General features: G+C 36.7%; 1 protein-coding gene across 7 annotated transcripts in view; it reads right to left on the bottom strand.

Moving 5' to 3' along the window:
- Positions 1 to 27,052, bottom strand: part of DYM (dymeclin) — a 351,008-nt gene that overhangs the window by 148,292 nt on the left and 175,664 nt on the right. Inside the window, exon 14 of one of the 7 annotated variants that reach the window (XM_049900187.1) lies at positions 4,176 to 4,340. The exons of the other annotated variants lie outside the window; for them this stretch is intronic. Coding sequence (XP_049756144.1) covers positions 4,176 to 4,340 — 165 coding nt within the window. The remainder of the gene's footprint in view (positions 1 to 4,175; positions 4,341 to 27,052) is intronic. 7 annotated transcript variants of the gene reach the window in all.

Genomic DNA, 27,052 nt, shown 5'->3' on the forward strand with positions numbered 1-27,052 from the left:
ATTTATTATTTTGTATTTTTTGGATTAATGCCAGGCTTGTTGGCGTGAGATGATTTTTTTTTTATGTTTATAATTTTTACATAGTCATATCGACCAATCTTTTTCCTTATGCTTACCTCTCCCACTCCCCCTTTTATTCTTCTGGTTCTTTTCGGATTCATTTTCAACATTCAACTCTAATTAATGTAGAATTTAGTTTGATTTGCAGTATAACATAAATTTCTAGCATTCTAGCATCAGGCAGCAACAAACTAAACCTCTGAGTTAACAGTCATTCAGAATGAATTGTGCTGCCCCAACAGGATCATCTCAACACTCATTTTCCCCTTGATTTCTCCTTGTCTCAGACCCAATTAAACATTAACATTTGCAGTTTTGACATCAGCTAAATATGTCATGTCAGTATAAAGTCACTTTAAAATAACGGAAATAGGTGTTTTCTTACTTCACAGGTTTCTCAAAACTTATTCATCACTCCACCTTGAAATCTAAGAAAGTAAAACTTAGAATTGGACATAAAGTTCTAAGGAGTCAAAACATTAGACTTCATGTAGTTACTAACAATGAATTAGAATTCTCAAGTGCTCACTCAAAATTCTCAATTTGATTTCTATACAAGTCAAATCTAAGGCGGGCAATTTGAGAGCTGATCTGAATACTTCCAGGGGTGAAAAGAAGAAGCTACCTGTTCTGAAAAATGGGACAAAATGAATACATTACATTGAAGTAAGAATAAATGTAAGGCCCTGCAATTATGTTCAAATATTTAAGTACAAGTTACTCAGTTGCAAAATGTACTAGATAGGGAGATGTATATGATTTTACATGAGCCAAAGTATGCTTGTTTTTTAAAAATGACTGTACTTAGGTCAAATTAATAAAACATAATTTTAAGTTATAAAGCCCAAAATTATAAAGTACAACTGAAATACTACATCCAATTCTGGATGCCAAATTTTATGATGGGTGCTGACAGATACAGATCAACCAGGAAGACAAGGAGAAAACTGAATAATCTAAAAATCATCTGTTGTCAGAAATGGTTGATGTAACTAGGGTATTTAAGCTGGAAAAAAGAAAAAAAAAGATGAAGGGAAGTCATCACAGGTATTTCTAAAAATCTGAGAGATTCTCCCAAGTGGCGAAGTTGGTACTTGTGCTTCTTTCCAGCACAGAACTAGAGCCAAGATATGAGAGTCACTGGCAGGCAGACTGAACAGAAGACAACCTTTCTAACAATGAAATAATAAGGCCTCTGCTGCCTCGTGAGGCAGCGAGTACCTGGAAACACTCTCTCAGGGATGCCGAAAAAAGAATTCTTACATTGGGAAGAAGGCTGCATTAGGATGACTGAGATTTCTCTCTACAGCAGTAATTCATGTTACATGAAGGTAAAGACCTTTTTAAAGGAAGAAGTTTATATTTCTCTCTAAGAACAGAGCTACGTTTTAAACATCCCACAAACCAAAACCTATTTGAGTTTGTGAACTGAGTCTGTGATTGCTCCATAAAGACATCTGGCTTGGTTTAACCTTCTACATAATGTAGTTCTGTTGAAAGAACATTTCTCAACTGCAGGGACCTTCCCATGTGTCACTATATATGCAGGATGTTAGTTACTTGCAAATAAACGTGGTATGCGACGCTAACCAGATATCCCTTTTTATGCAAATCACACCCACAGCCCGAGGTCGGCCTTGAATGGAACAGTGTCATGTACAGTGTCCCAGATTGCAAGTGGTGGGTCTGGGATTAACAGTCAGGGAGGGAGGGGCCTTGACTCTGGAGCCCATGTCCCTGACTACTACACTGTATTAATACATTATTATTTCTTCTCTGCTGTTCAGAAAAAAAGGAAAAAGCCCGGTAGAATTGGAGGTCAAGAGACAGTACATCTGGTGCCCTTATAGGGGGCAGCATCTGAAAGATGCTATAAAGTTCCCCTGGCCTCAGAATGTCTCCTCAACTACCTATCTGGGCCTACCAGGGCCTGACATGTCAGTATAGACAGGTTCTAAAGGCTTTTTAGTACTCAGTAGAACTTTGTATTGGATATATATATATATATGAGTCGGAATCGACTCGATGGCACTGGGTTTGGTTTATACATATACATATTCTTCAGTGGGTTAGTACCTTAAATGTTAGTTGGGAGTACAAAACCACCACCTGGGGAAGTGAAAGAAACCAAAGTGAGTAAGTAACAAAAGGGTTCTAGGAAAGGTGCTAAAAGGGGAAATGGAAAATATAAAAGAAACTCTGTAACGACTTGGGCATTGAGTGTCTATTTAACTCTGCTGAAACCAGGTGAAGGGGGATCAGGAATTGCCCACTGTTTCTGGTACATGGTGCCCCCATCTTCTCTCTGCTCTCTTTTACGTTGCTTCCTCCCTACTTTGTCTTTCTTGTTTTTCCTTCACTTCCTCCCTACTTTGTCTTTCTTGTTTTTCCTTCACTTCCTCCCTACTTTGTCTTTCTTGTTTTCCCTTCACTTCCTTTTATCTTTCCAGTTGATGTGTCTTTATCCCTTCTATCTACTCCTGTCAGATGGATGACTCAGGAGGAAGCAGACAGTGGCCTCTGTCACATCTGGCAAATGGTAAAACCTGCTGCAAACAGTATTAATGAGGGTTAACAATGGGCCAGACATGAAGTTAGGGACCATATGATGTATCACAATGAATAAGATAATTGTGTCTAGTCTAGGAGGCTTACAGCCTAGTAGGACAGATGTGATACAAAGATACATGCAAAGAAAAAAAAAAAAAAAAAAAAAACAGGAGAAACAAAGTAAATAAGGGCAAGGTCAACTACACTGCCCATTTAAGAGGTTCCATGATCCAGCTGTCGCCCATTCCCTGCAGCCAGACAAGCTCTGTGTCCAATTCCTAGGACTTACCTGATACTCACTCTACATAAGGCAATAGAAAGTTATTGGCTTTCGTTTGATAAAATATTATCTTTATTATATACTTAACAATTTATTCTATTATTTTCACTTGCTTTTCTATCCCTGACTTTTTAAATATCTTATACCTATACTTTTATATCTATATAAAATATTTATATACATCTATAGATCTATACTTTTATATTTTTTTATACCTATACTGACTCAATAAGATCCTCGTAGACATCATCAGACTGTAAAAGTTTTCTGCTATCAAGAAAAGGCTCTGTCAATTTAGTTGCCACACAGTCCCCCTTTCTTAATAACCAAACTGTTTTCACTTAGATGCTCTATGTAGTCTGAAGCTTTTGTATGCTTCTTCACCTCAAAAACTCTTGTTTTATTCTAAATGTCTTCCATTTTCTGGTTAAGAGTGTCATGGAGCGCTTTCTTTATTTCTCTACATCATTTGGCAGTAAAGACATTGCCCTAAATTATCATATCTCGCCAACGGTATAGTGCTGGTATTAATCATCTCTGACTTACAGAAAATGTGTGTTAAAAATGTCAACTGCAAAGTACAAAGCAGTAATGTCATACTGCACCTCTTTTGGCACACGATACACACTAAACAGCAGGTACTGCTTTTCTCTGATATTTGCGATCGATGACTTCTCTTTCTTATTACTCCCACCATCATTATGTTTAATCTACATTCATCCATGACACACTGCAACTTGCTGATTTTATAAGTATGTAAATAAAATGAGTAAGGAATACAAAACTCCAATAGCATAATATCTACTTTCGCATACAATTCAAACTGCTCAACTAAATATGCCTCTATCAGACACGTATGGAGTCCTGCAGCTAGCTAGCTCTCAGATGTGCTTGCAGAGCAGGAAAGAGAATTCAAAATCCATCTGTAATTAACAGCCACTGTAGAGTCTATTCCACAGACAAATAAGACAGAGCACTCCAACTACTATAAATTAAATCAAAACATTTCCAAATGGAACAAAATATAGAAAAGTTCCAGCAAGTTTACACGACAACCACGAGGCTGAAAGCTTTCCTCTCTCCCACAAAACATAATATAAAGTACTTAGGATGACATTTGTAAAGAAACAAATCCCAGCCATTATTTTAAAGTATTACCACATATCATTTCAAATACAAACATTCCCTTTAGCCATTTAAGTGCCACGTGTCCCACTAAAACATGCAAATCGTCAGTCATACGCAGCATGCAGCATGCAGTAAGTGGACAGCAGAGGTTAATAACCTGGAAGCATAGGATCTGAGAATGTGAGAGCAAGTTAAAGACAAGAGTTCCTCTCCATTGTCACTGAGGGTCGAGAAGCAACGCTGAAGTGTAGAACAGTGGGAGTGGGGGAAATACAGTTTGTCCAACACATAAACATATCTCCGCAAGTGGCGGCAGGTATAACTGAAAGACAAAGGTAAAGGGAGAAAAACAGAAAGAGAGTTTTCCTTTGAAAAAAGTAAATCATCCTTTATGTCCCCAAAGCTTTCTGAGTATCTTCAGTAGATGGTGCCAGAGAAAAAAACAACTGTTAAAAGAGAATATAAAAAAAGATATATTGGCGGTGAGAAAGTTTCAAAATACGATGGCGCCATTAGTTAAACATATGAAATTTGGCTTGGTAGAGCAAAATGATGTAAGATATTTTCTTTTTACGGTATTACAAATACATTCCTGGCAGATAGGCACTAATAATACTACAGTAATAGGGCAGATGCTGTGAGAGAGAGAACACTGAATTAGGAGAGAACTCGAATTCTAGATCTAGCTCATCCATTGGCAGCTTTACAATAGTGGGTATTTGAACTCTCTAAGCCTCAGTTCCACAAATTGCAACACAGAAATAAAAACTTAAAATTACTCCAAAATGTTGAAATGATATTACAAAAAAAGTAAAATAATGATATGAGGAATTATTACTATTATTGCTGCTATTAGAACAGACTCACGGGTGCCACATTTCAGGTCATTTAAAAATAACACGTTTGAAAGAGGGAAAAGTAAAATCAAGCTGACAGGGTAAAGCAACAAAACAGTAAACCCATCAGTGATATGCCCAGACTACCAGTCTCTGAGAACCATGTTTAGAGAACCATACTAAAATTATATCAATTTGGTAAGTGGGCAATAAGTGATTTTTAAAGAGTGTTGAGCTCAAAATAAAACTAATGGAGTGAAATATTTGAAATGGCCAAATTTCTATAAATGGACAATCCACATCAATTCAGCCAATCAACTAACCAACCAACCAACAAAAACAAATCCGTTAGCCAAAGAGTATCTATTATCTACCGCATGTAGGAACTATGCTAAGTAAGCATTCAGTGTGACTCATTACCACCTTAAACACGTGATCACAGTTAATATTATCATCAGTAATGGGAAAATATGTCTCCCGCCATGATCACAGCATAGTTTAAATCTAATCCTGAAGAACCATCCAAAACCAAAAACCAAACCCACTGCTGTCCAGTCGATTCCGACTCATAGCAATCCTACAGGACAGAGTAGAACTGTCCCATAGAGTTTCCAAGGAGCGCCTGATGGATTCAAACTGCCGACCTCTTGGTTAGCAGCCGTAGCACTTAACCGCTACGCCACCAGGGTTTCCACTAGATAAAGCCAGATTGAGAGGTAGTCTACAAAAACAGAACAAAACAAAAAAACACTGTCCTCTACTCTTCAAAACTGAAGACCAGGAAAGACAGAGAGAACGAAAGACCGAGGAACTGTTTCACATTAAAGGAGTAAAGAGACAAGACAACCAAATGTAATATATGATTCTGGGACTAGATCCTAGACTGGGGTGGGGTTCCTTTTCTAGAGAGAAAATTGGTGGAGCACATGACCAAAGCTGAATGGCTGTAGATTAGACAATACTGTTTTATCCATGTTTATTTCTTGATTTGGATAAATGTCTTTGTTTTTAAGAAATACATACTAAAGTACTTAGTGGTAAAGGTGCATCATGTCTACAAACTCATTCTCAAATATTTCAAGCAAAAAAGCAAATGTGGCAAATTTCTACATAAGAAGAATCTAACTTAAGGGTAAATGAAAATTCTTTATACGATTCTTAGCATTTTTGTAAGTCTGCAATTTCAAAATAAGAAGTTAAAAATGAATATGACATGAAACATGAAAAATTGATATATTTTGTATTTAATCTTAAAAAATCTTTAAAAAAACTAGTCTTTTTGATAAGCTGAATAATATTTATTTTAATATTATGAGATTCAAATCTAGAGCCCTAAAATATCATTCTGACCTCTATAGTTAAAGGTTGGGACATCAGAAAACTAGAGCGTGGGAAATAAGCAAATGTGGTCTGGAGCTATCCCATTGAAAACAGTCACTGTTACTTAAGAGTCGTACTTCCATAAAAAATAAAATCTCCTCAGTGCCTTCTTACATGAAAATGTTCAAGATTATGCAATGTATAGTTCTAAAATGATATTTGTTATGGTCATGCTTCACCAAAATAAATTATAAAAATGTTCTGTTTTAGAACAACATTTAAGCCTATAAAAAAAATCCCAAAAAACACAAGGAAAAGAATGATGCTTAAGAAAGACCCCAGAGTCAGGCTTTTTAATAATGTATTTTACAATACTTTGACAATAAAACTAATAACGTATTTCCATAGTAACTTTTTAACTACTTATCTTCTTAATTATTTATATGTTTAAAGAACTTTCAAAGAACAAGGAGATGACGAGGGGGAGTTTAAACTTTATGGATTATCCAGAATATTCTGTGTATCACTTTCTAATTTCCATTTTTCTTTAAACAAAAGTCTGTTTGCAGGTCCACTGGCAAATATAAAACACATTACATTAATAAATACTTTAAGATTTATATGAAGAAAATTACAAAAATGTACTGTTGGGCATAAAAGGAAACTTGACTAAATGAAGAGACATCAGCATGTCCCTGGGTGCGGAGACAAAATATTATGAAGGATGTCATTATCCGCCACAGATTCAAAATCTCAACAGGAAGATTCTTTAATCATGACAAAGTAACTCTCTTACAGCGTTTCCTAATTTTTTTGTTTAAGTGTCCCTTACAAAATCTCGTAAAAGACCTGAAACTCCCCTATAGAAAAATATAGCAAGTCATACATGCACACAAATCTTACATAACATTTCAAGATCTTCAGAGCCCCTGGAGCCCATTCACGTTATTCCCATGCCAGATGCATAAAATGCAAGGATTGAACTTGTGTACCAAAAAAAAAAAGGCAAGACGAGCTAAGAAAACTTTGAAAAAGAAAAGTAATAAGGAGGAAGTAAACCTTATAATGTTGAAATACATAAGACTATAACAATAAAAACAAATGGTACTGGAAGAATAGGCACATGAATCAATAAAATAACAGAAAACCCAGAAACAGAACCTAGTGTGTGATCAAGGTGACATTTAAACTTTGGAAGGGAGAGGAATTTCTCATGTGTCCCTGGAAAAGCTGTCTACATACTTGAAGAAGGAAGAAAAAAGCTAGAAATTTATGTTATGCTGCAAACCAAATTAAATTCCAAGTGAATTAAGAGTTGAAAGTTAAAAATAAATCCAGAAAAGAAACAGAAGTATAAAAAGAAGAGTGGGAGAGGCAGGCATAAGGAAAAAGGTTGGCTGATGTGACTACTTAAAAATTTAACCTGTCAAAAAAAAAAAAAAAAATCATCAATAAAAAGGTAACATGATTTATAACATAAGATAGACAGCCAATTTCTCCTCATGTCTATAAAGAACCCTTAGAAATCAGTGAATGAAAATGGACACAACTGACAAATGAACAAAGTACACATCCTAGTAACTGATAAAAACGTACAAGCAATAAACATAAAAAAAAAAAAACCTATTCTCAACAGTGATGAAAAAATAAAATTATAGAAATGAAATACCAATTTTTGGCTGTCAAACTGGAAGATCTTTAAAAGAAAAGATAATAGAGATGGCAAGAACACAAGAATATTATCATACACACTTTATCGACTGTAAATTGGTACAATGTTTCTGGAAGGAAATATAGTAACTCATAAACCTTCAAAATGTGCACTGCCTTTGACCAGTAATCCCATTTCTATGAAACTATTCTATTCTACTAAGAGCCTCTTTAGCAATACCCAAAAAGACAAAAACTTAACCTCTCATGATCTAGAATCAAGATTTAGGCCTTGATATATATTTCATTATGTTTTTCTAGACTATCAAACTACCTTTGGTCCAAACACAGATATAAATTATGGGGCAAAGCAAAGTGATAACATGGGCAGAGACCAAAAGTAGATTCTGTGAATGATTCTGTCAAAAAATAAGAGAGGACTTCAGCTAGTACTCCTTTACACATTCATTCAACACAGGCTTTTGGAGCATATACAAAAAAATAGACATCATTCTAAAAAGTTGAGATTCAGTGGCACAAAAAGATAGACATGGGCTCTGCACTCATGGAAAATACATTTGAATATTGAGAAAGACTGAGAACAAATGATTTAAATAAAATAAACAAGATAATTTCAGTTAAGAAAATAGAACAATAAGATAAAGGGTGATGGGAAAAGGGCTGAAAGGGCTGAATTAATTTGGGTGGTTAGGAAAGGCATGATCAACGGAATGACATCTGACCTGAGATATGTATACCTAGAACAAGTGCAGTCTCAACTTGTCAAGTATTTGGTAACATTACGAACTAATTTAATTAACATTTTTTACTCCATGACTGAATAAAAGCATTTGACACTTAAAGGGAAAGAGATATCAATAACTTGAATAATGGAGTATTTACATGAACAAGATGATAGGTTCCCCCCGCCCCCCACCTCTCCAGTGGCATGAGTATGACTGATGAGACAATGAGTATGACTGATAATGGGGCACACTGTGATCTCAGCATCACAGGGTTGGGAGAGCCTAGGAGGGCACGTTGCCCAATCCTCTACTCACAGTAGGATGTCTTTCTACATATCCCTGGCTAGATGTTCTTACTGCTCTTACTATACATCTTTAAGCCAAAGAGAACTCCCTAATTTGGGAAATAGCCCCATTCCACAGATAGGTCTAACAACTAAAAACTTTTTTCTTTATAATATGCTAAATTCTATTTTCCTATAACTTCTACCCAGTTATGGCATCTGGAATTACATATACAAAGTCTAACTTTCTTCCCTACATGACAGCCTTTAGATATATGAAGAAACCTCTTAATCTTTCATTGTCTATTAATATTAAACATCTGTTCTTTCACCACTGATTGAACATGGTTTCTAGATTCTCCATCAATCTTACTGCTCTCCTCTGGATACTCACATTGATTAATATGCTTCTCAGCAGCATACCAAGGGCAGGGAAAAGTATGTTACAATTAATAGTGTTTAGAATTGCTGGTGCATGGTGGTAATAAAAAAGCAGATCAACCTTTAGTTAGTTTTATTACAGTTCTAAAATTCTTTATGGACAATACATTCTCCTACTGGCTAAATCTAGATCCAGGGTGAACCACTCATTCTTGGTACACCTCCGGCCATTCTTAAGATATGGCAACAAGAAGTGAACATATTTTAGGAGAGGTGAAGCCAACATAGTGCTACAGACAGAAGTACCACGTCATCCTTCACACCAAAGACCTGAAAAACTAAATAAAACAGAGACAAACATCAATCCTGGAACTCTAAGTGTCAAATGAAAAGGGAAATAACTCAACCAAAACCAAATGGAATAAGAAACTGACAGAGAATAGAGAGCAAGGAGAGATACGAGCAGAGGTTCCCTATCAGCTAATGCAGCAGAGATTTGCCACCTTGGACTCCTGTCAGAGATTGGTGGACAAGGAACATGGGAAAGCAGATTCACGGAGCTCTGAGCAGGAGACAGAGCACCTGGTAACCAGTGATATATGCTTTCCCACTCCTTACCCTTCCTTCTTCTGCTTGGTCTCCACCGCTTCCCAGCAGGCTGATCTGCCACTTCCCAGTGGGCCAAGCAACTGCAGCAGGGGAGGCACTGGCTCCATGCCATGCAGATTTGCCCTACCCACACCAGCTGGCTCTTCAGTGCCATTTCTTTGTTGTTGGTGTTGCTTTCTTCGGCTTCTTTTGGTTTCTTCCCTGCCTCTCACCTCCTCCCCTCCCTCTCCTTTCTGTTGAACACCTGACTCTATGAGCCATCTTCGCTTCTTCTTGACAGGCTGTGAAGTGCTGCTGAACTGGGGAACTGCTTCCCCGGTCCATGCCGCCATGCTGCTGGGATCCCTGGGGGCTTTCTTCCCCCTCTTTTTCTTTTTGTTTGCTTCTATGTTTTCTCTTTTTTCCTATTTATTTTTCCTCATTTCTTGGTTTCTCGTCTCTTTCTACTTACCTTCTTTTCCTGTCTCCTGAAAACCTCGTGCTGTGTGCCATCTCCACCCCTTCTAGCCAGGCCAGACTGTGCCACTTTCCTGGTCTGTACAGCTGCATCGGTGGGATCCCTGGAGGCATTTTTAATATTTCTCCTTTTGTTTAGTTTTATTTTTTCTTTTTGTTTTTCTTCAATTCTCGCTTTCTAGTCTATCCACTCCGACAGCAAGCTCCCTCAGCACTTTTTTTTTTCGTGGGGGGGCTCCTATTTGTCTTTCCTTTCTCTCTTTATTCCCATACCCAATCTAGCTCCACAAATCACAACATCCCTCCTCCTTCCTGCCTACCTGCACTGTGTGCTGAACACCCCCAAGCAGCACAGGCATGGCCTACAAGAACCTGCCCTGCACTGACAACCAGCCCACCTTGTCTGCCCCAGTACATGTCACAAACAACCCATCCTAGCCCCTCCCCTTCAGCTGGACCTGCCCTGCTGCACCATAGCTGAGTGACTGGCTCTGCCCATTGGACAAGGAGATGAAAAATATTGTGCCCACAGATGAGCAAACAAAGAATGCACAGCCTACTTGCTCGGACATAACCAAATAAAACAAACAAACAAACAAACAGCATAAAACAAACAAATCTACAATCAATAAACAAAGAAAATAACTACTGGATGTCCCAAAGACAGCAGACAATATCAAAACATATATAAAAAAAAAAAGGACAGGATGGTTCTAGTAGGCATCCAAAATAAAAAAACCAGATGACTTTCCAGTAGGAGAAAAGGCACTGGAACTACCTGATAGTGAATTCAAATCTCTAATTTTCAGAGCTGTCCAAGAATTGAAGCAAAAAGCAGACAAAAATGAGGAAAAAATAGACAAATTCATGGAAAATACAGACAAAAAAATGCAAGAATTCAGGAAAATAATACAGGAACAAAATGCCAAAATAAATTCACAACTAGAAGTCATACAAAAGCAACAATTAGAAATCCAAAATATAAACAACAAGATTTCAGAATTGGACAATGACATAGAAGGTCTGAGGAGCTGGTGTGAAGCAATACATGACAGGATCAGAGAAACTGAAGACAAATACTTGGATACCACTTTGCTTGAGAAAAAAATCAGAAAACAAGAATGAAGAAAAATGAAGAAACCCTCAGAATGACATGTGATACAATCAAAAGCAAAAATTTGTGAGCGACTGGAGTTCCAGAACAGGGGAAGAAAATGGAAAACACAGAAGGGATCATTAAAGAACTGCTGACAGAAAGCTTCCCTAGTGTCATGAAAGATGAAAAGCTGACATCCAAGAAGCTCAACAAACCCCATATAGGATAGACTCCAGAACAAAATCACCAAGGCATATCATAATCATACTTGCTAAAACCAAAGACAAAGAAAGAATCCTGAGAGCAGTTTGAAAAAAACAAAAAGTCACATACAGAGGGGAAACAATAAGACTAAGCTCTGATTACTCCGCAGAAAATGCAGGCAAGAGGCAATGGGATAACATATATAAAACCTTGAAAAAAAAAAACGGCCACCCAAGAATTACATATCCTGCAAAACTCTCATTCAAATCTGATGGTGAAATTGGGACATTTCCAGATAAACAGAAATTAAGGAAATATGTAAAAACCAATCCAAACTTACAAGAATTATTAAAGAGAGTCCTTCGGTTTGAGAACAAGCAATATCAGACGACAGCCTGAATCTAGAACACAAGACTGCACCAGCCAGACACCAGTCTAGGACATGAACTCTCAAGGACTATTCAAAACCAAAAGATTTACAGCGGGGAACCAGAGATGGTAATCTGTAAATGACAACAATGTCAGAACAATAAAAGAAGGAATAAATGGTATAGGTATAGACCTTTCTAATAGAGAGGAAGGCAAGGCAATACCAAGTGATAACAGACTAGACTGTTTCAAACTTAGGAAGATATGGGTAAATTTCAAGGTAGCCACAAAGAAAGTTAACAAACCTGCTCAATAAAATAAACAATAAAAACATAAAGTCTCAGTAAAAACAAAATTTACAAAAACAAAAGAAATGAAAAAATAATCCACAAACAAAAAGGAACTCAGCACAGGAGAATAAGAGGAACAAAGAAAACATCAGCACCATGAAAAAAGGCACTACAAAATGACAGCAATAAACTCACACCCACCAATAATTACACTGAACATAAATGGCCTAAATGCACCCATAAGGAGAGAGAGAGTGACAGAATGGGTAAAAAACAGTATCCATCGATATGATGTCTATAAGAGGCACACCTTAGAAACAAAGACGTAAATTTATTAAAAATCAAAGGATGAAAAAAAAAAAAAACAAGCAAACAAGGAGGAGTGACAATACTAATCTCAGATAAAATAGACTTTAATACGAAATCCACCATAAAAGACAAAGAAGGGTACTATATAATGACTAAAAAAATGATCAATCATGAAGACATAACCATAATAAATATCTATGTACCCACTGGCAGGGCTCCAAAATACATAAAACATACTGTAATAGCACTGAAAAGAGAAATTGCTAGTTCCACAATAATAGAAGGAGACATCAACACATCACTCTTGGTAAAGGACAGAACATCTAGAAAGAAACTCAACAAAGATCCAGAAGATCTAAAGGTCACAATCAGCCAATTTGAACTCACATATATCTATACAACACTCCACCCAACAGCTGCAAAGTACACATTCTTTTCCAACGAACATGGAACATTCCCCAGAATAGACCACATCTTAGGCCACAAAGCAACCCTCAACAAAATCCAAAACACAGTGATAATACAAAGTATCTTCTCTGATCACAATGCCATCAAAGTATAAATTATCAGAAAGAGCATGGGAAAAAAATTGATTACATGGAAACTGAATAACACCCTGACTAAAAACCACTCGGTAATAAAAGAAATCAAAGATAGCACCAAAAAATCCCTAGAAACAAATGAGAATGAAAACACATCATACCAAAACCTTTGGGACACAGCAAAGGCAGTGCTTAGAGGTCAATTTATAGCAACAGATGCACACATCATAAAAGAAGGGACAAAATCAAAACATTAGCTACATAACTTGAACACAGAAAACAGCAAAAGAAACCCCAGCCACCAGAAGAAAGGAAATAATAAAGATCAGAGCAGAAATAAATGAAACAGAGAGCAGAAAAACACAGAAATTCAACAAAACCAAAAGCTGGCCCTTCGAAAAGATCAACAAAATCAACAAGCCCTGGCAAAACTGACAAAAGAAAAGCAGGAATGGATGCAAATAACCCAAATAAGGAATGAAATAGGGGACATTACGACAGACTCACCTGAAATAAAAAGGATCGTAACAGCGTATTATGAAAAACTATACTCCAACAAATAAGAAAACCTAAAGGAAATGGACAAATTTCTAGAAACACACCACCTACCCAAACATAAAATGATGTTGAAAATCTGAACAGGCCTGTAACAAGAGACGAGGTTCAAAAGTTAATAAAAAAAAAAAAAAAAAACTCCCAACAAAAAAAAGTCCTGGCCCAGATGGCTTTACTGGAGAATTCTACCAAAAATTCAGAGAAGAGCTTACACCAGTACTACTCAACGTATTTCAGAACACAGAAAAGGAAGGGATACGTTCAAATTCATTCTATGAAGCCAGCACAACCCTGACACCAAAGCCAGGCAGATACCACAAAAAAAGAAAATTACAGACCAATATCTCTCATGAATATACATGCAAAAATTCTCAACACAATTCTAGCTAATAGAATTCAGCACCAAATTGCAAAAATAATAAACCACAACCAAGGAGGATGCCGTATCAGGCATGCAAGGATGGTTCAACATTAGAAAATCAATCAACATAATCCACCACATAAATAAAAGAATCACATGATCACCTCAATAGATGCAGAAACGGCATCTGACAAAATCCAACACCCATTCCTGATAAAAAACTGTCAATAAAATAGGTATAGAAGGGAACGTCCTCAACATACAAAGGGCATCTATACAAAACTAACGGCCAACATCACTCGTAATGAAGAGAGGCTGAAAACATTCCCCTTGAGAACAGGAACAAGACAAGGATGCCCTTTATCACCACTCCTATTTAACACTGTGCTGGAAGTCCTGGCTAAAGCAATATGGCAACAAAAAGAAATAAAGGGCATCCAAATTGGTAAGGAAGAAGTAAAACCACTCCTATTTGCAGATGATATACTATACATAGAAAACCCAAAAGACTCTACAAGAAAACCACTGGAACTAACAGAAACATTCAGATAAGACAAATATACAAAAATCAGTTGGAATTCCTACACACCAATAAAGAGAATGACAAAAAAGAAATCAGGAAAATAATACCATTTATAATAGCCCCTTAAAAAAATAAAATACTTTAGAAATAAATCTAACCAGGGATGTAAAAGACCTATACAAAGAAAACTAAAAAACATTACTGCAAGAAACCAAGAGACCTACATAAATGCAAAAACATACCATATTCACGGACAGATAAACTTGACGTTGTGAAAATGTCAATTTTACCCAAAGCAATCTACAAATACAATGCAGTCCTGATCCAAATACCAAGAGCATTTTTAAAGAGATGGAAAAACTAATCATTAACTTTATACAGAAAGAGAAGAGGCCCCAGATAAGTAAAGCACTACTGAAGAAGAATAAAGTAGGAGGACTTGCACTACCTGACCTTAGAACCTACTATACAGCTATGGTAGTCAAAACAGCCTGGTACTGGTACAATGACAGATACATTGAACAATGGAACAGAATTGAGAACCCAGACGTAAACCCACTCATCTACGGCCACCTGATCTTCGACAAGGGCCTAAAGTCCATCAAATGGGGAAAAGACTGTCTTTTTTAACAAACGGTGCTGATAGAACTGGATGTCCACCTGCAAATAAATAAAACATAACCCATAACTCACATCATACACAAAAGCTAACTAAAAGTGGATCAAAGACCTAAATATAAAACCAAAAACTACAAAGATCATAGAAGAAAAAATAGGATCAACGGCATGGCATTAATAGGATACAAACCATAAATAACAACATACAAACTCCAGAAGAAAAGCTAGATAACTGGGATCTTCTAAAAATTAAACACTTATGCTCATTAGAAGACTTCACCAAAAGAGTAAAAAGAGAACCTAAAGACTGGGAAAAAACGTTTGGCTATTACAAATCCGACAAAGGTCTAATCTCTAAAATCTACTGGAAAATCCAACACCTCTACAACAAAAAGACAAATAATCCAATTAAAGAATGGGCAAAGGAAACGAACAGGCACTTCACCAAAGAAGACATCAAGCAGCTAACAGACACAGGAGGAAATGCTCAAGATTACTAGCCATTACAGAAATGCAAATCAAAACCACAATGAGATACCATCTCACCCCGGCATTACTGGTACGAATCAAAAAAACAGAAAATAACAAATGTTGGAAAGGCTGTGGGAGATTGGAACTCTAAAGCACTGCTGGTGGGAATGCAAAATGGTACAACCACTTTGGAAAATGATATGGCGCTTCTTTAGAACCTAGAAATAGAAATACCATGTGATCCAGCAATCCCACTCCTAGGAATATATCCTAGAGAAATGAGTCAACACACAAATAGACATATGTACACCCACGTTCACCGCAGCATCGTTCACAATAACAAAAAGATGGAAACAACCTAGATGCCCATCAACAGATGAATGGATAAACAAGCTATGGTACATACACACAATGAAGTACTATGCAATGATAAAGAACAATGATGAATCTGGGAAGCATCTCACAACATGGATGAATCTGGAGGGCATTATGCTGAGTGAAATAAGTTAGTCACAAAAGGACTAACGTATGAGACCACTACTATAAAAACTCATGAAAAGGTCTACACACAAAAAGAAACAATCTTTGAGGGTTAAGAGGGAGGGGAGGGGTGGGGATGGAAAAACACCTACTAGACAATAAATAGATAAATGGTAACTTTGGTGAAGGGTAAGACAGTACACAATACTGGGGAAGCCAGGACAGCCTGTACAAGGCAAGGTCATAGAAGTGCCACAGACACATCCAAAATCCCTGAGGGACTGAACTACTGGGAGGTGGGCTGTAGGGACCATGGTCTCAGGAAACATCTAGCTCGACTGGCATAACATAGTTTATAAAGAAACTTCTACATTCTATTTTGGTGAGTAGCACTTGAGGTCTTAAAAGCCTGTGAGCGGCCATCTAAGATACTCCACTGGTCTCACCCCTTCCGGAGCAAGGAAGAATGAAGAAAACTACAGTCACAAGGGAAAGATTAGTCCAAAGGACTAGTGGTCCACAACTACCACAGCCTCCACCAGAATGAGACCAGTACAACTAGGGGTTCCTGACTACCACTACTGATTGCTGTGACAGGGATCACAATAGAGGGTTCCAGACAGAGCTGGAGAAAAATGCAGAAGAAAACTGTAACTCACAAAAAAGGACCAGACTTATTGGCCTGACAAAGACCGGTGAAACCCCAAGAGTATGGCCTCTGGATACCCTTTTAGCTCAGTAATGAAGTCACTCCTGAAGTTTACCCTTCATCCAAGATTAGGCCCATAAAACAAAAAAAGACTAAAGGGGCACACCAGCCCAGGGGCAAGACTAGAAGGCAGAAGGGGACAGGAAAGCTGGGAATAGGGAACCGAAGGTCAAGAAGGGAGAGTGTTCACATGTCGTGGGGTTGTTAACCAATGTCATAAGACAATATGTGTAGTAACTCTTTAATGAGAAGCTAGTTTGTTCTGTAAAACTTCACCTAAAGTACAATAAAAAAAAAAAAGTGAACATATTTTAGATGTGCTGTGTTTTGGGCAGTGCTGACAAGATTACATTCTATTAATGCAGTTCAAAAGTACACATATTAAAAAATAAATGGTAGATCAAAATGAGAAAAAAATCTTCCAAATTGAAAGCAAAATGAAGCAAATGTATATCAAGTGGTGATACAACTACATATGGAAAAGAATTATTATGAATAACTTTAAAATGCAGAATTAACTATACACTTAGTGGGATATATTCCAAGAACAAACAGAGGTACAAAAAAACCTTAAGCTTCATTCACTGAGACTCAGTATTAGTAGTAATATCAATATTATTTTAAAACATCTATATGTATATACACACACTTATAAATATAAATATATATAAAAAATCTCGGTGCTCATAATAAAATCAAACAAAAAACAAAAATGCATTGGGTTACTACTGGAGGTAACAAGGGAATTAATTCCTTTTTCTGAAACTTAAATATTAAATGGGAAGATTTAAGCATTAATCTTGTCTTTCCAACTAACCCTTGATGAGGGAAAATTCTTTGCACAAGAATTCATCTAACAAATATGCATGGACTATTATAATTAGAAAATTGCTGTTATACAGTCTGTAATGAAGTAACCAATTTAGGCAAAGATCATCAACAGATGAAACCATTAGAAGAAAGAACCATGCTGAAATTTAGAATGAAGGGATTGTGCTATCATCACCTGAATCCATGGATCAATCTTAGTATCTCTAGGACAATTAGATATTATGTGTCTCCTGATATGATGCAATATTTCCTAAGCACAGGAGAATTTAAGAAATGTTTAAAAAAAGAAACTGTATCTGACTCTTTTTTAGCCTCTAGAATTAACTTTCATATTACAAGAAAGTAGAGAACAAGGGAACAAATTAAAAGACAAAGGGAGAGGCAAACAGACAAATCCAGAAGGTTGGATATTCTATAAGACAACTGACCCATTCTTCAACTAGTCAAAGATGTGTTTAAAAAAAAGAGGGAAAAAATGGAAGGAAGGAAGGAAGAAGTGCTCTAGATCAGGGATCTGCAAACTTTTTCTTGAAGAGCCAGATAGTAAATATTTTGGACTTGTGGGCCATACTGTTTCTCTTGTAACCACTTAACTTTGCAATTCCAGGGAATATTTTTGCAAACCAAAGAGTTTATAAAATAGTGTACGCACACATATACAATTTTACAAAGTATAAAACATTCAATACAATATGGATATCCAAGAAAATAAGCCAAGGAAAGTCTGGGACGAATGTCAGGAAACTAAACAACTGTGGTGGAAGCACAACCTTGAATCATTTAACTCCTTGGCAGTAGAAGGCATTTTTCCTGGAGATGAATCTACTGCCAGCAATGAACATCCTGGGAATCTCTAGCATGATGAAGGATTAACAGACTGGCCCAAACACTGGAAAATATATTGAAAGGAACAATCCAGTACTAGCTCAGAAGGGATGAAATGACCTAATATCCCACTGCTAGATCTAAAAGTAATAGATGTGTAATAATAATAAAAATAAAATTCCTCTTCAAAATTAGAAAGATAATAAAAACTTCTTTTCTGTGACTTGTTTTATTATCTCAATTGCTAAAAAAAAAAAAAAAATTCAGAATAAGAACTTCTCTAGATTTGCAGAATATTTTTAATCAATTAAAATTGATACCATCATTGAAACCTGAAATTCAATAAAATTTTCTGATTTAAAAATCTTCGAACAAGCACTTTCATCCTAAATTAGGTCACTTATTTTGGCATATAAATATATCAACAAATACCAAAAACTTTAATATTCTTAGAAGCTCAAAAACTAGCAAAATATTACAGATATAAATTTTATGACTATTTTGTCAAATTACTTGTTTCCTGATTTTAAAACATTTGTTAGAATCAGATATAAATTTGGTAGTAACTACAGTATTAATCACATTATTTTTAAGGGACAAATTTTATTTCCAAGAATGTTTTTGAGAGCTTTGACTTGTCTTTGAAGACTGGTTCATAGTTTACATAATTTAGTTTATACCATCTCATTATCCTCTTTATAGAAAACAGAGTAGTTAAAGGCATTGATTTCCATATACCACCAAAACAAAGGGAACAAGGGTGGGGGGGTGGTGGGGGGGAAGCTTTGTAAACAGCCAGGGTCACATGCACTAAAACTATTTGACAAAGCAGATGGAAACTTATATGGTACTCATTCAATACACCATTGTCCCTTGTTTTAAAGATGATGTTACAATCTATATTTACAGGTGTGGATAAAGAGATCAATATATTACCAGCATTCCCTTCTACATGGCAAAAAAAAAAAAAAAGTCTTTTGACTTCGGACAAAGGAACTATTTAAAAAGAATGTTGTCATGGCTCTCCATTACAGACATTTGCTCTGCCAATGCCCAATATGGCCATGCAGCAATGTGGAGTTGGCCTGGTTCCCAGCAATGCAGTTATACTATATGGCTTGAAGTTGTAGTTCAACATGTTAATAGCATGTTGCTGTCTGCTCTACTTGTGGTCTAATACGCGAGGTCTAATAAGCCACAAATGTGGTCATTTATTCCAAGCTCCCTTCTAAAACCTTCTTTTCATGGACTTAAGAGTTAGGATGAAGGGAACACTGGTGGAAATTTCAGAAGGAAAGAAACAAAATTCACTTGGAAATGATTTCTTGATTGGATTTGTTTGCAATTTATATTTAAAAAAGCATTTTAATTTGTCATGTTCCTCCTTGTGCGAGGGGAAGTGGTGGATTGACAGCACACACATTAAAATGATGACTCCCACAGATACCAAATTGGTTCCAGTGGGGGTGGAGTTGATTGAAGGGGGGAAAAAAAAGAACAAAAGCACATGCTCATTACAAAAATAGTTATCGAAGTCAAGAAACGCAGCCCAAAATTTTTAAAATTTATCTTTATACCTCAGTTGGGAAAATTAAGCAATCTTGTCATTAAAAATCTAGTCTTCAGAAGACATTTATGACCATATACTAGATTTTGATGCCAGTCCACACACATCTGTCTACAGTGAATAATCTGGGGTATAAACACAAAGAACATAATGGAAAGTCTGGATTTGCCAATAAATGGGAATAAAATAGCATATTCGGCATATTTTATGACCATCCAAAAGCTTGCTCACTTTTAAAGTCATTATACTTTATGAACTCCCTCTTGACAAAAAGGCACAGAAAGATTTATAGCCATTGTAAAAGTCTTCTGAAAAATGTGAGTTCTGATTCTTCAACATACATGCCACATGTATTAAGTCAGTGAAGTTATATAATCTGGAGTCATGAAAAAGGCCAATTCTGCTGAGACTGACTAAATATCTATGTCACATCCTTTCTGTAGCACAGCACAAGATAAAATATTATATAATTGTAAGGTTGAAAATCTACTGGGCCCATTACAAATAGGAACAAGTCTTCATATACAGAAATTATGCTGGTAACGCTTCATCAGAAGACCATCTCGCAGTCATTTTTCAATTGTGGTCATGGATATACACGGAAACAGCCACACTCCCTCACCCTTTCACCCACATGGGTGTGGTGACACACACTAAATCCACATCTGTGAGCTGGCAGGCAAGGATTACTGGTACTGTCTGTTACAGGAATGTGGTCATCATGAAATTGAAGTTCATTGGCGTGGGTGGGTGGAGATGAAAAGCCTAATCCTGGGCTCACCAGCACTGTGCTCTAACCAGCCTGACCAAAGCGTTAGGCTGACTGCCATAGTAACTGATGAACACATCAGGACACCTTTTCCTGGGGGAAAAGACAGGCCATGCATTCTCTCGCTTCCCATCGGCTGCCAACAATCTAGAATGCTGAACCCAATCTCCTTGTCCTTCTAGAAAACACCTACTCCTCTGTTAAAAGCTGCTTTGAATGTTACTCTTCAGTAGGGCTTTGTCTGATTGTTTCAGGTACATTTTGGTGTGTCCTCTTCTAAGCTTCTGTTGTACCTTATGCTTATTGCCAATATACGACTTAGTTACAAGTACATTTTGTTGTCTTTATATCCATCTCTCATCTTAAACATAAGCTCTTTGAAGGCAGGTTCTCAAATGTTTTATTTTTGTCTCCCAAGTGTCTAGCACAGTGCTCGGCAAAAGAAAGCCCTTATATTTAGTAACTCACTGACAAAAGATGGAAAACAGACAAAAGAGTTTCATATTCAATAATCCACAAGTTATCTTGTTTATGGGAATTTTTATGCATCATAATTACGTTTATATTAGGCTGACATTCACACTTTAGGCTGGGCTAGGATTTAGAGTCATGACCATAAACATAAATTACTTCCTTCCTTAACAGTGTGCAAAGGTCTATAAATCAAGGCAACAGGAACTTAACACAATCATTTCTCTGTAAGGCCTAAACTGCTAATTTTTTAAAACCATAAAAGAATCCCATGATTTGATCACCTTGCAGAAGTGCAAAAGGTTCAACCATTTTAATCCAAACTACCCCACCCCCTAGGTCTAAATGAAACAAATTTTCTTCCTGTGGAATAAAAAACCAAAGCTAAACCCATTGCCATCGAGCCAATTCCAACTCAGAGATCCGGGACAGGAATGACCTGATTAACCTCACAGTTGACATCCTAAAATGGTTCTGAAGACCTTGCTAATTATCACTTTATTAATTTTCTGAATTGTTTTAGATTATTTTGGATCAAAAATGCTACTACCGATCTCTAGAATTAGGTGCTTTATGAAAGGCGACATAATCTTAGGGCAAAAGTTGTAACAGCTGTATGTATGAAATAGGCAAGTCAGGATGCAAGAGATCACAAGAGAGGGGAAAAAGAGTTTCTTGTGGGTAGGAAGACAGACCACAGTGCTTGCTTAGTGGCTGTTCACGGAGGGAGAAAAAAGGGTGCAAGGAAGACCTGTACCAAGATGGAGGGGACATAGATGCTTATTTATCTAGCACCTGAATAAACAGTTAACAGATCTTTGAGTCCTCCTTCTCATCCCTGTTTTGTGTGTAATCTACAAGAAAATTAAATCAATAGTCACTCCTCAAGCAGTTTATAATCTAGTTGATGACTCAAGATATAAACATACCAGAAGTTAAATAGCAAGAAAACAACGTAAAAATGTATCACAATTCCATATATTTACTCATTGACAAAATAAATCTATGACAATAAGAATAGGGGTTAGGAGAAAGTACTGCATGTGGACTATGAAGAAATTCAGTACCAGGAGAAAAAAAACATTAAGTAGGCAAGACGTGTTTCCATACAACTGAATGAGAAAATGACATGGTACAGTCACTGCCACCCCTTCCCTGCTGGCTCAGCAAACTCTCTTCTCCTCAGGGCGGAGGTGGGAAGCCTAGATGATGGGGAGGCACTTGGCCGGCAATTGAGGTGAGACGAGCAACAGCAGCAGACAGGTGTTTTTGCTCACTTCAATTTCTGCCATCACTTAAAATCCAGAACTTAAAACAGAAAGAAAAGTTAAAGATCACACAGGGCAGCTGTTTTTGACCATTTTTCTGCTACCAGAAACATGACAGATGCCTTACACTTCTAACATGCTCGTGTGTACATTTTCCAAGGAGCTGCCTCGACTTCCACTCTCTCCCCCCACTCAGGAAAGCATGCTAGCATGCAAGCGAACTGAAGTGACTTTTACAGGGTTAACTCTGAATCCATTCGAACTTACATTACAAAAAGAAACAGTAACTCCATCCTTAGAAAAAAAATATTTGGAATATACCTCAGACCTCCTTAAAGAGGACTTCTTGGGCCAACCAATCTAAAGTCAGCTCCCTTGTCACTATCGCATCATCCTGTCTTAACCTACACTTATCTGAACCCCTCCCTAGTCCACTTGTTTACTTGCCTATTATCTGTCTCCCTCCTCAGAAATTGAATATAATGCAGTTGGGGGCGGGGGCATGGTGGTAGAGAGGGGGAGACCCAAACCTAAGTGAGGGGACAGGAAAAAAAGGTCAGCAAAGGTTTCTCAGAGGAAGGCTGAGACCTGAAAGATGAGGTGGAAGAGTAAATAAAGACACAATCTCTGACTTTGTGCTATGTTTTAAAAACAGTATTAGGACAAGCAGAATTGGAAGCAGGTTTTCAAAAAAATGTTCCTCCAACCTCTACCTTCACATTCAAACCACAATTTTAAATATTTTCAATATCTTCTTAGAGTACTTTAGTAGCTTCCAAGAACAATACAAAAAGGGAACAAAAGGCCTTACTCTTTCCTAAAATGGCAAGATATATGAGGTATATTCATAATCTGCTGTACAATTTGTTATTCACCAGGAAGCACGGCAATTTTTCCTTCACACTTCAATTGTGTAGAGGCGCTGCCTTATTTTAAACACCATTTAAACACGTGGAAGTGACCCTGGCTGTACTCAGCAAAATTCTTCAGTTAAAAAAAAATGCTTTGATGCTTATAATCTATCTTTTCAACACTGAATCCATTTATAAAGGTAAAAACATGGCTTTAATAATTTGCAATTGTAGGCACTGTGTTTCAGATGGTAACTGTCAGACCACCACAGAGCATAAATCTAGAGGAAGAAGGAATGGGGACCTGCCAAGGCTGCTCGTGTACTCTTCAAGTTACAAGGCTGAAGCTCAGATGTACATTGGGGGTGGGTGAGAAGGATGGTTCACAACACCCCTGTACATGTGACAGTTTGGTCAATCTCTCAAAAAGAGAGTAAGGAGTTCAAAAGTTTGCCAATTTTATCATTTTTGATTTATTAAATTTCTTTTATCCATTGTTAAATTCTTACAGGTGATAAGAGGGACACTGTTTTCGAAAGACTCATCTCCACCAATACTTTAAAAATCAATTGCTGGTGTGCCATAATTGACAAATTCAAAGGACAAAGGACCCTCTTTTTGACAAATGATGCTGAAATAATTATACATTAATGTGCAATAAGTGAACATTGATTAATATTTCATACCATAAACAAAAGATTAACTCAAAATGAATCGCAGATCTAAATGTAAAACCTAAAATTATCAAGCTTCTAGAAGAAAATATAGGAAAAAAAAATCATGACCTTGGGGTAGGCAAAAAGTTCTTAGGTAAGTATCAAAAGCATGATCCATAAAAGAAAAAAGTGATAAATCAATCTGCATCAAAATAACTTCTGCTCTTTGAAAGATACTGTTAAAAGACAAGTCGCAGGCTGGCAGAATATATTTGCAAAACGCATGCTTGAAAAGGACTTGTAAACAAAATATATAAAGAATCCTCAAAAGTCAAAATAAAAAGCCCAAACAACACAATTTAAAAAGGACAAAACATCTGAATAGACATTTCACTAAAGAAGATATATGGATGGCCAATAAGCACATGAACTGATGCTCATTACTAGTCATTAAGGAAATGCACATTACGACCACAAAGAGGTACCACTATATATGTATTAGCATGGCTTTGGGGGAGAGGGTTAAAAATTTCTATTGAGATAAAACATATGTAACAAAAAATCTGCCATTTTAATAATTTTTAAGTGTATAATTCAGTGACTTTAACGACAGTCACCCCTCGGTATCCTTGGGGGATTGGTTCCAGGATCCCCGTGGATACCAAAATTCACAGGTACTCAAGTCCCTTATATAAAATGGCGTAGTATTTGCATATAACCTATAAACATCCTCCTGTACACTTTAAATCATCTCTAGATTACTTATAATACCTAATACAATGTAAGTGTTATGTAAATAGTTGTTACACAGTACTGTATTGTTTAGGGAATAATGACAAGACGCTAGGCGAACAACGCTCAAACAAGCAGTGCTAGAGAGAGGCTGCGGGAAATGGCGGGAGGCTACAGAACGGTTTGCCTATATACACCACTTCATTCACATGGATTCGGTGTAGTGCTTACCACGTGGCAGATTCAAGTTTTGCTTTTCGGAACATTTTTCTTTTTCCAAATATTTTCAATCCACTGTTGGCTGAATTCACAGATGCAGAGCCTATGGATATAGAGGGCTGACTACATTCATCACGGTGGGCAACCATCACCACTAGGTATTTCCAAAATTTTTCATTACCCCAAAGAGAAACTTAGTACCCCTTAGGTAACAGTTCCCCATTACTCCCTTCCCTATTTCCTAGTAATCACTAATAAAATAAACTTTTGTCTTTTAAGCATTTGTCTGTTCTAAGATACTTCATATAAGTGGGATCATACCATATTTGTCCTTTTGTGTCTGACTTATTTCATTCAACATGATGTTTTCAAGGTACATCCATGTCATAACATGTATTAGAATTTCATTCCTTTTTATAAACGAACAATATTCCATTGTATGTGTCACGGATTGAATTGTGTTCCCCAAAAATGTGTCCCAATTTGGCTAGGCCATGATTCCCAGTATTGTGTGACTGTCCACCGTTTTGACATCTGATGTGATTTTTCTATGTTGTAAATTCTGTCTCTATTATGTTGATGAGATGGGATTAGTGGCAGTTATGCTAATGATGCAGGACTCAATATACAAGATTGGATTGTGTCTTGAGCCAATCTCTTTTGGGATATAAAGCAGAGGAGTGGAGAGACGGAGGGTCTTCATACCACCAAGAAAGCAGCACTGGGACCAGAGTGTGTCCTTTGGACTTGGGGTTCCTGGGTGGAGATGCTCCTAGACTAAGGGAAGACTGATGACAAGGACCTTCTTCCAGAGATGTCAGAAATTCTTCCTCTGGAGCTGGCACCCTGAATTTGAACTTCTAGCCTACTAGCCTGTAAGAGAATAAACTTCTGCTTGTTAAAGCCATCCATTTGTGGTATTTCTGCTACAGCAGCACTAGATAACTAAGGAAGTATGTATATACCACATTTTATTTATTCATTCATCTGTTGATGGACACTTGTAATATTTCCCAGTTTTGTCTGTTGTAAATAGTGCTGCAATGAACATTGGTATACAAGTATTTGTTTAACTATCTGCTTTCAAGTCTTTTGGTTATACACCTAGGAGTGGAATAGCTGGGTCATATGGTAATTCTCTATTTACCTTGATATTCCATAGCACCTGCACCATTTTACATTCCCACCAACAATGCATAAGAGTTCCAATTTCTCCACATACTCATCAACACTTTTTTTCCATTTTTCTGATCACAGCCATCCTAGTGGGGGCTCCCATTGTGGTTTTGATTTGTATTTCCCTAATAACTGATGATACTAAACATCTTTTCATGTGCTTATCGGCCATTTGTATATCTTCTTTGGAGAAATGTCTATTCAAATCCATTGTGCATCTTTAAATTGGGTTGTTTGTCTTTTTGCTGTTGAGTTGTAAGAGTTTTCTATATATTCTGTGTATTAAAACTTCATCAGATACACAGTTACTAAATATTTACTCTCATTCTGTAGGTTTTTTTCTTTGTTGATAAAGTCCTTTGATGCACAAAAGTTTTAAATTTTGATGAAATCCAATTTATCTATTATTTTTCTTCAGTTGCTTGTGTCTTTGGTGTCATATCTAAAAAACTGCTCTTAAGAACAAGGTGGTAAAGCTTTACCCCAATGTTTTCTTTTATGAGTTTTGTGGTTTTAATTCTTATATTCAGGTCCTTGATCCATTTTAAATAAATTTTTGTATATCGTGTGAAAGGTATGGATGGGCCCAACCTCATTCTTTTGCATGCAGAGATCCAATTGTCTATTAAAGTGGCTTTTTTAAAAAAAGATAATACTAATTACTGCTAAGGAAGCGGATTAACTAGGACTCTCATATATAGTTGGTAGGAATGCAAAACGTTACAGTCACTTTGGAAAGAGTTTGGCAGTTTCTTATAAAGTTACACATACAGTTAACACATAACCCAAAATCCTCACTCTTACTTATTTGAGAGAAATAAGAACTTATGTTCCTACAAAATTCTATATACGAATATTTA

This window comes from Elephas maximus, chromosome 11 (assembly GCF_024166365.1).
Source record: "Elephas maximus indicus isolate mEleMax1 chromosome 11, mEleMax1 primary haplotype, whole genome shotgun sequence".
Classification (NCBI taxonomy): domain Eukaryota; kingdom Metazoa; phylum Chordata; class Mammalia; order Proboscidea; family Elephantidae; genus Elephas; species Elephas maximus.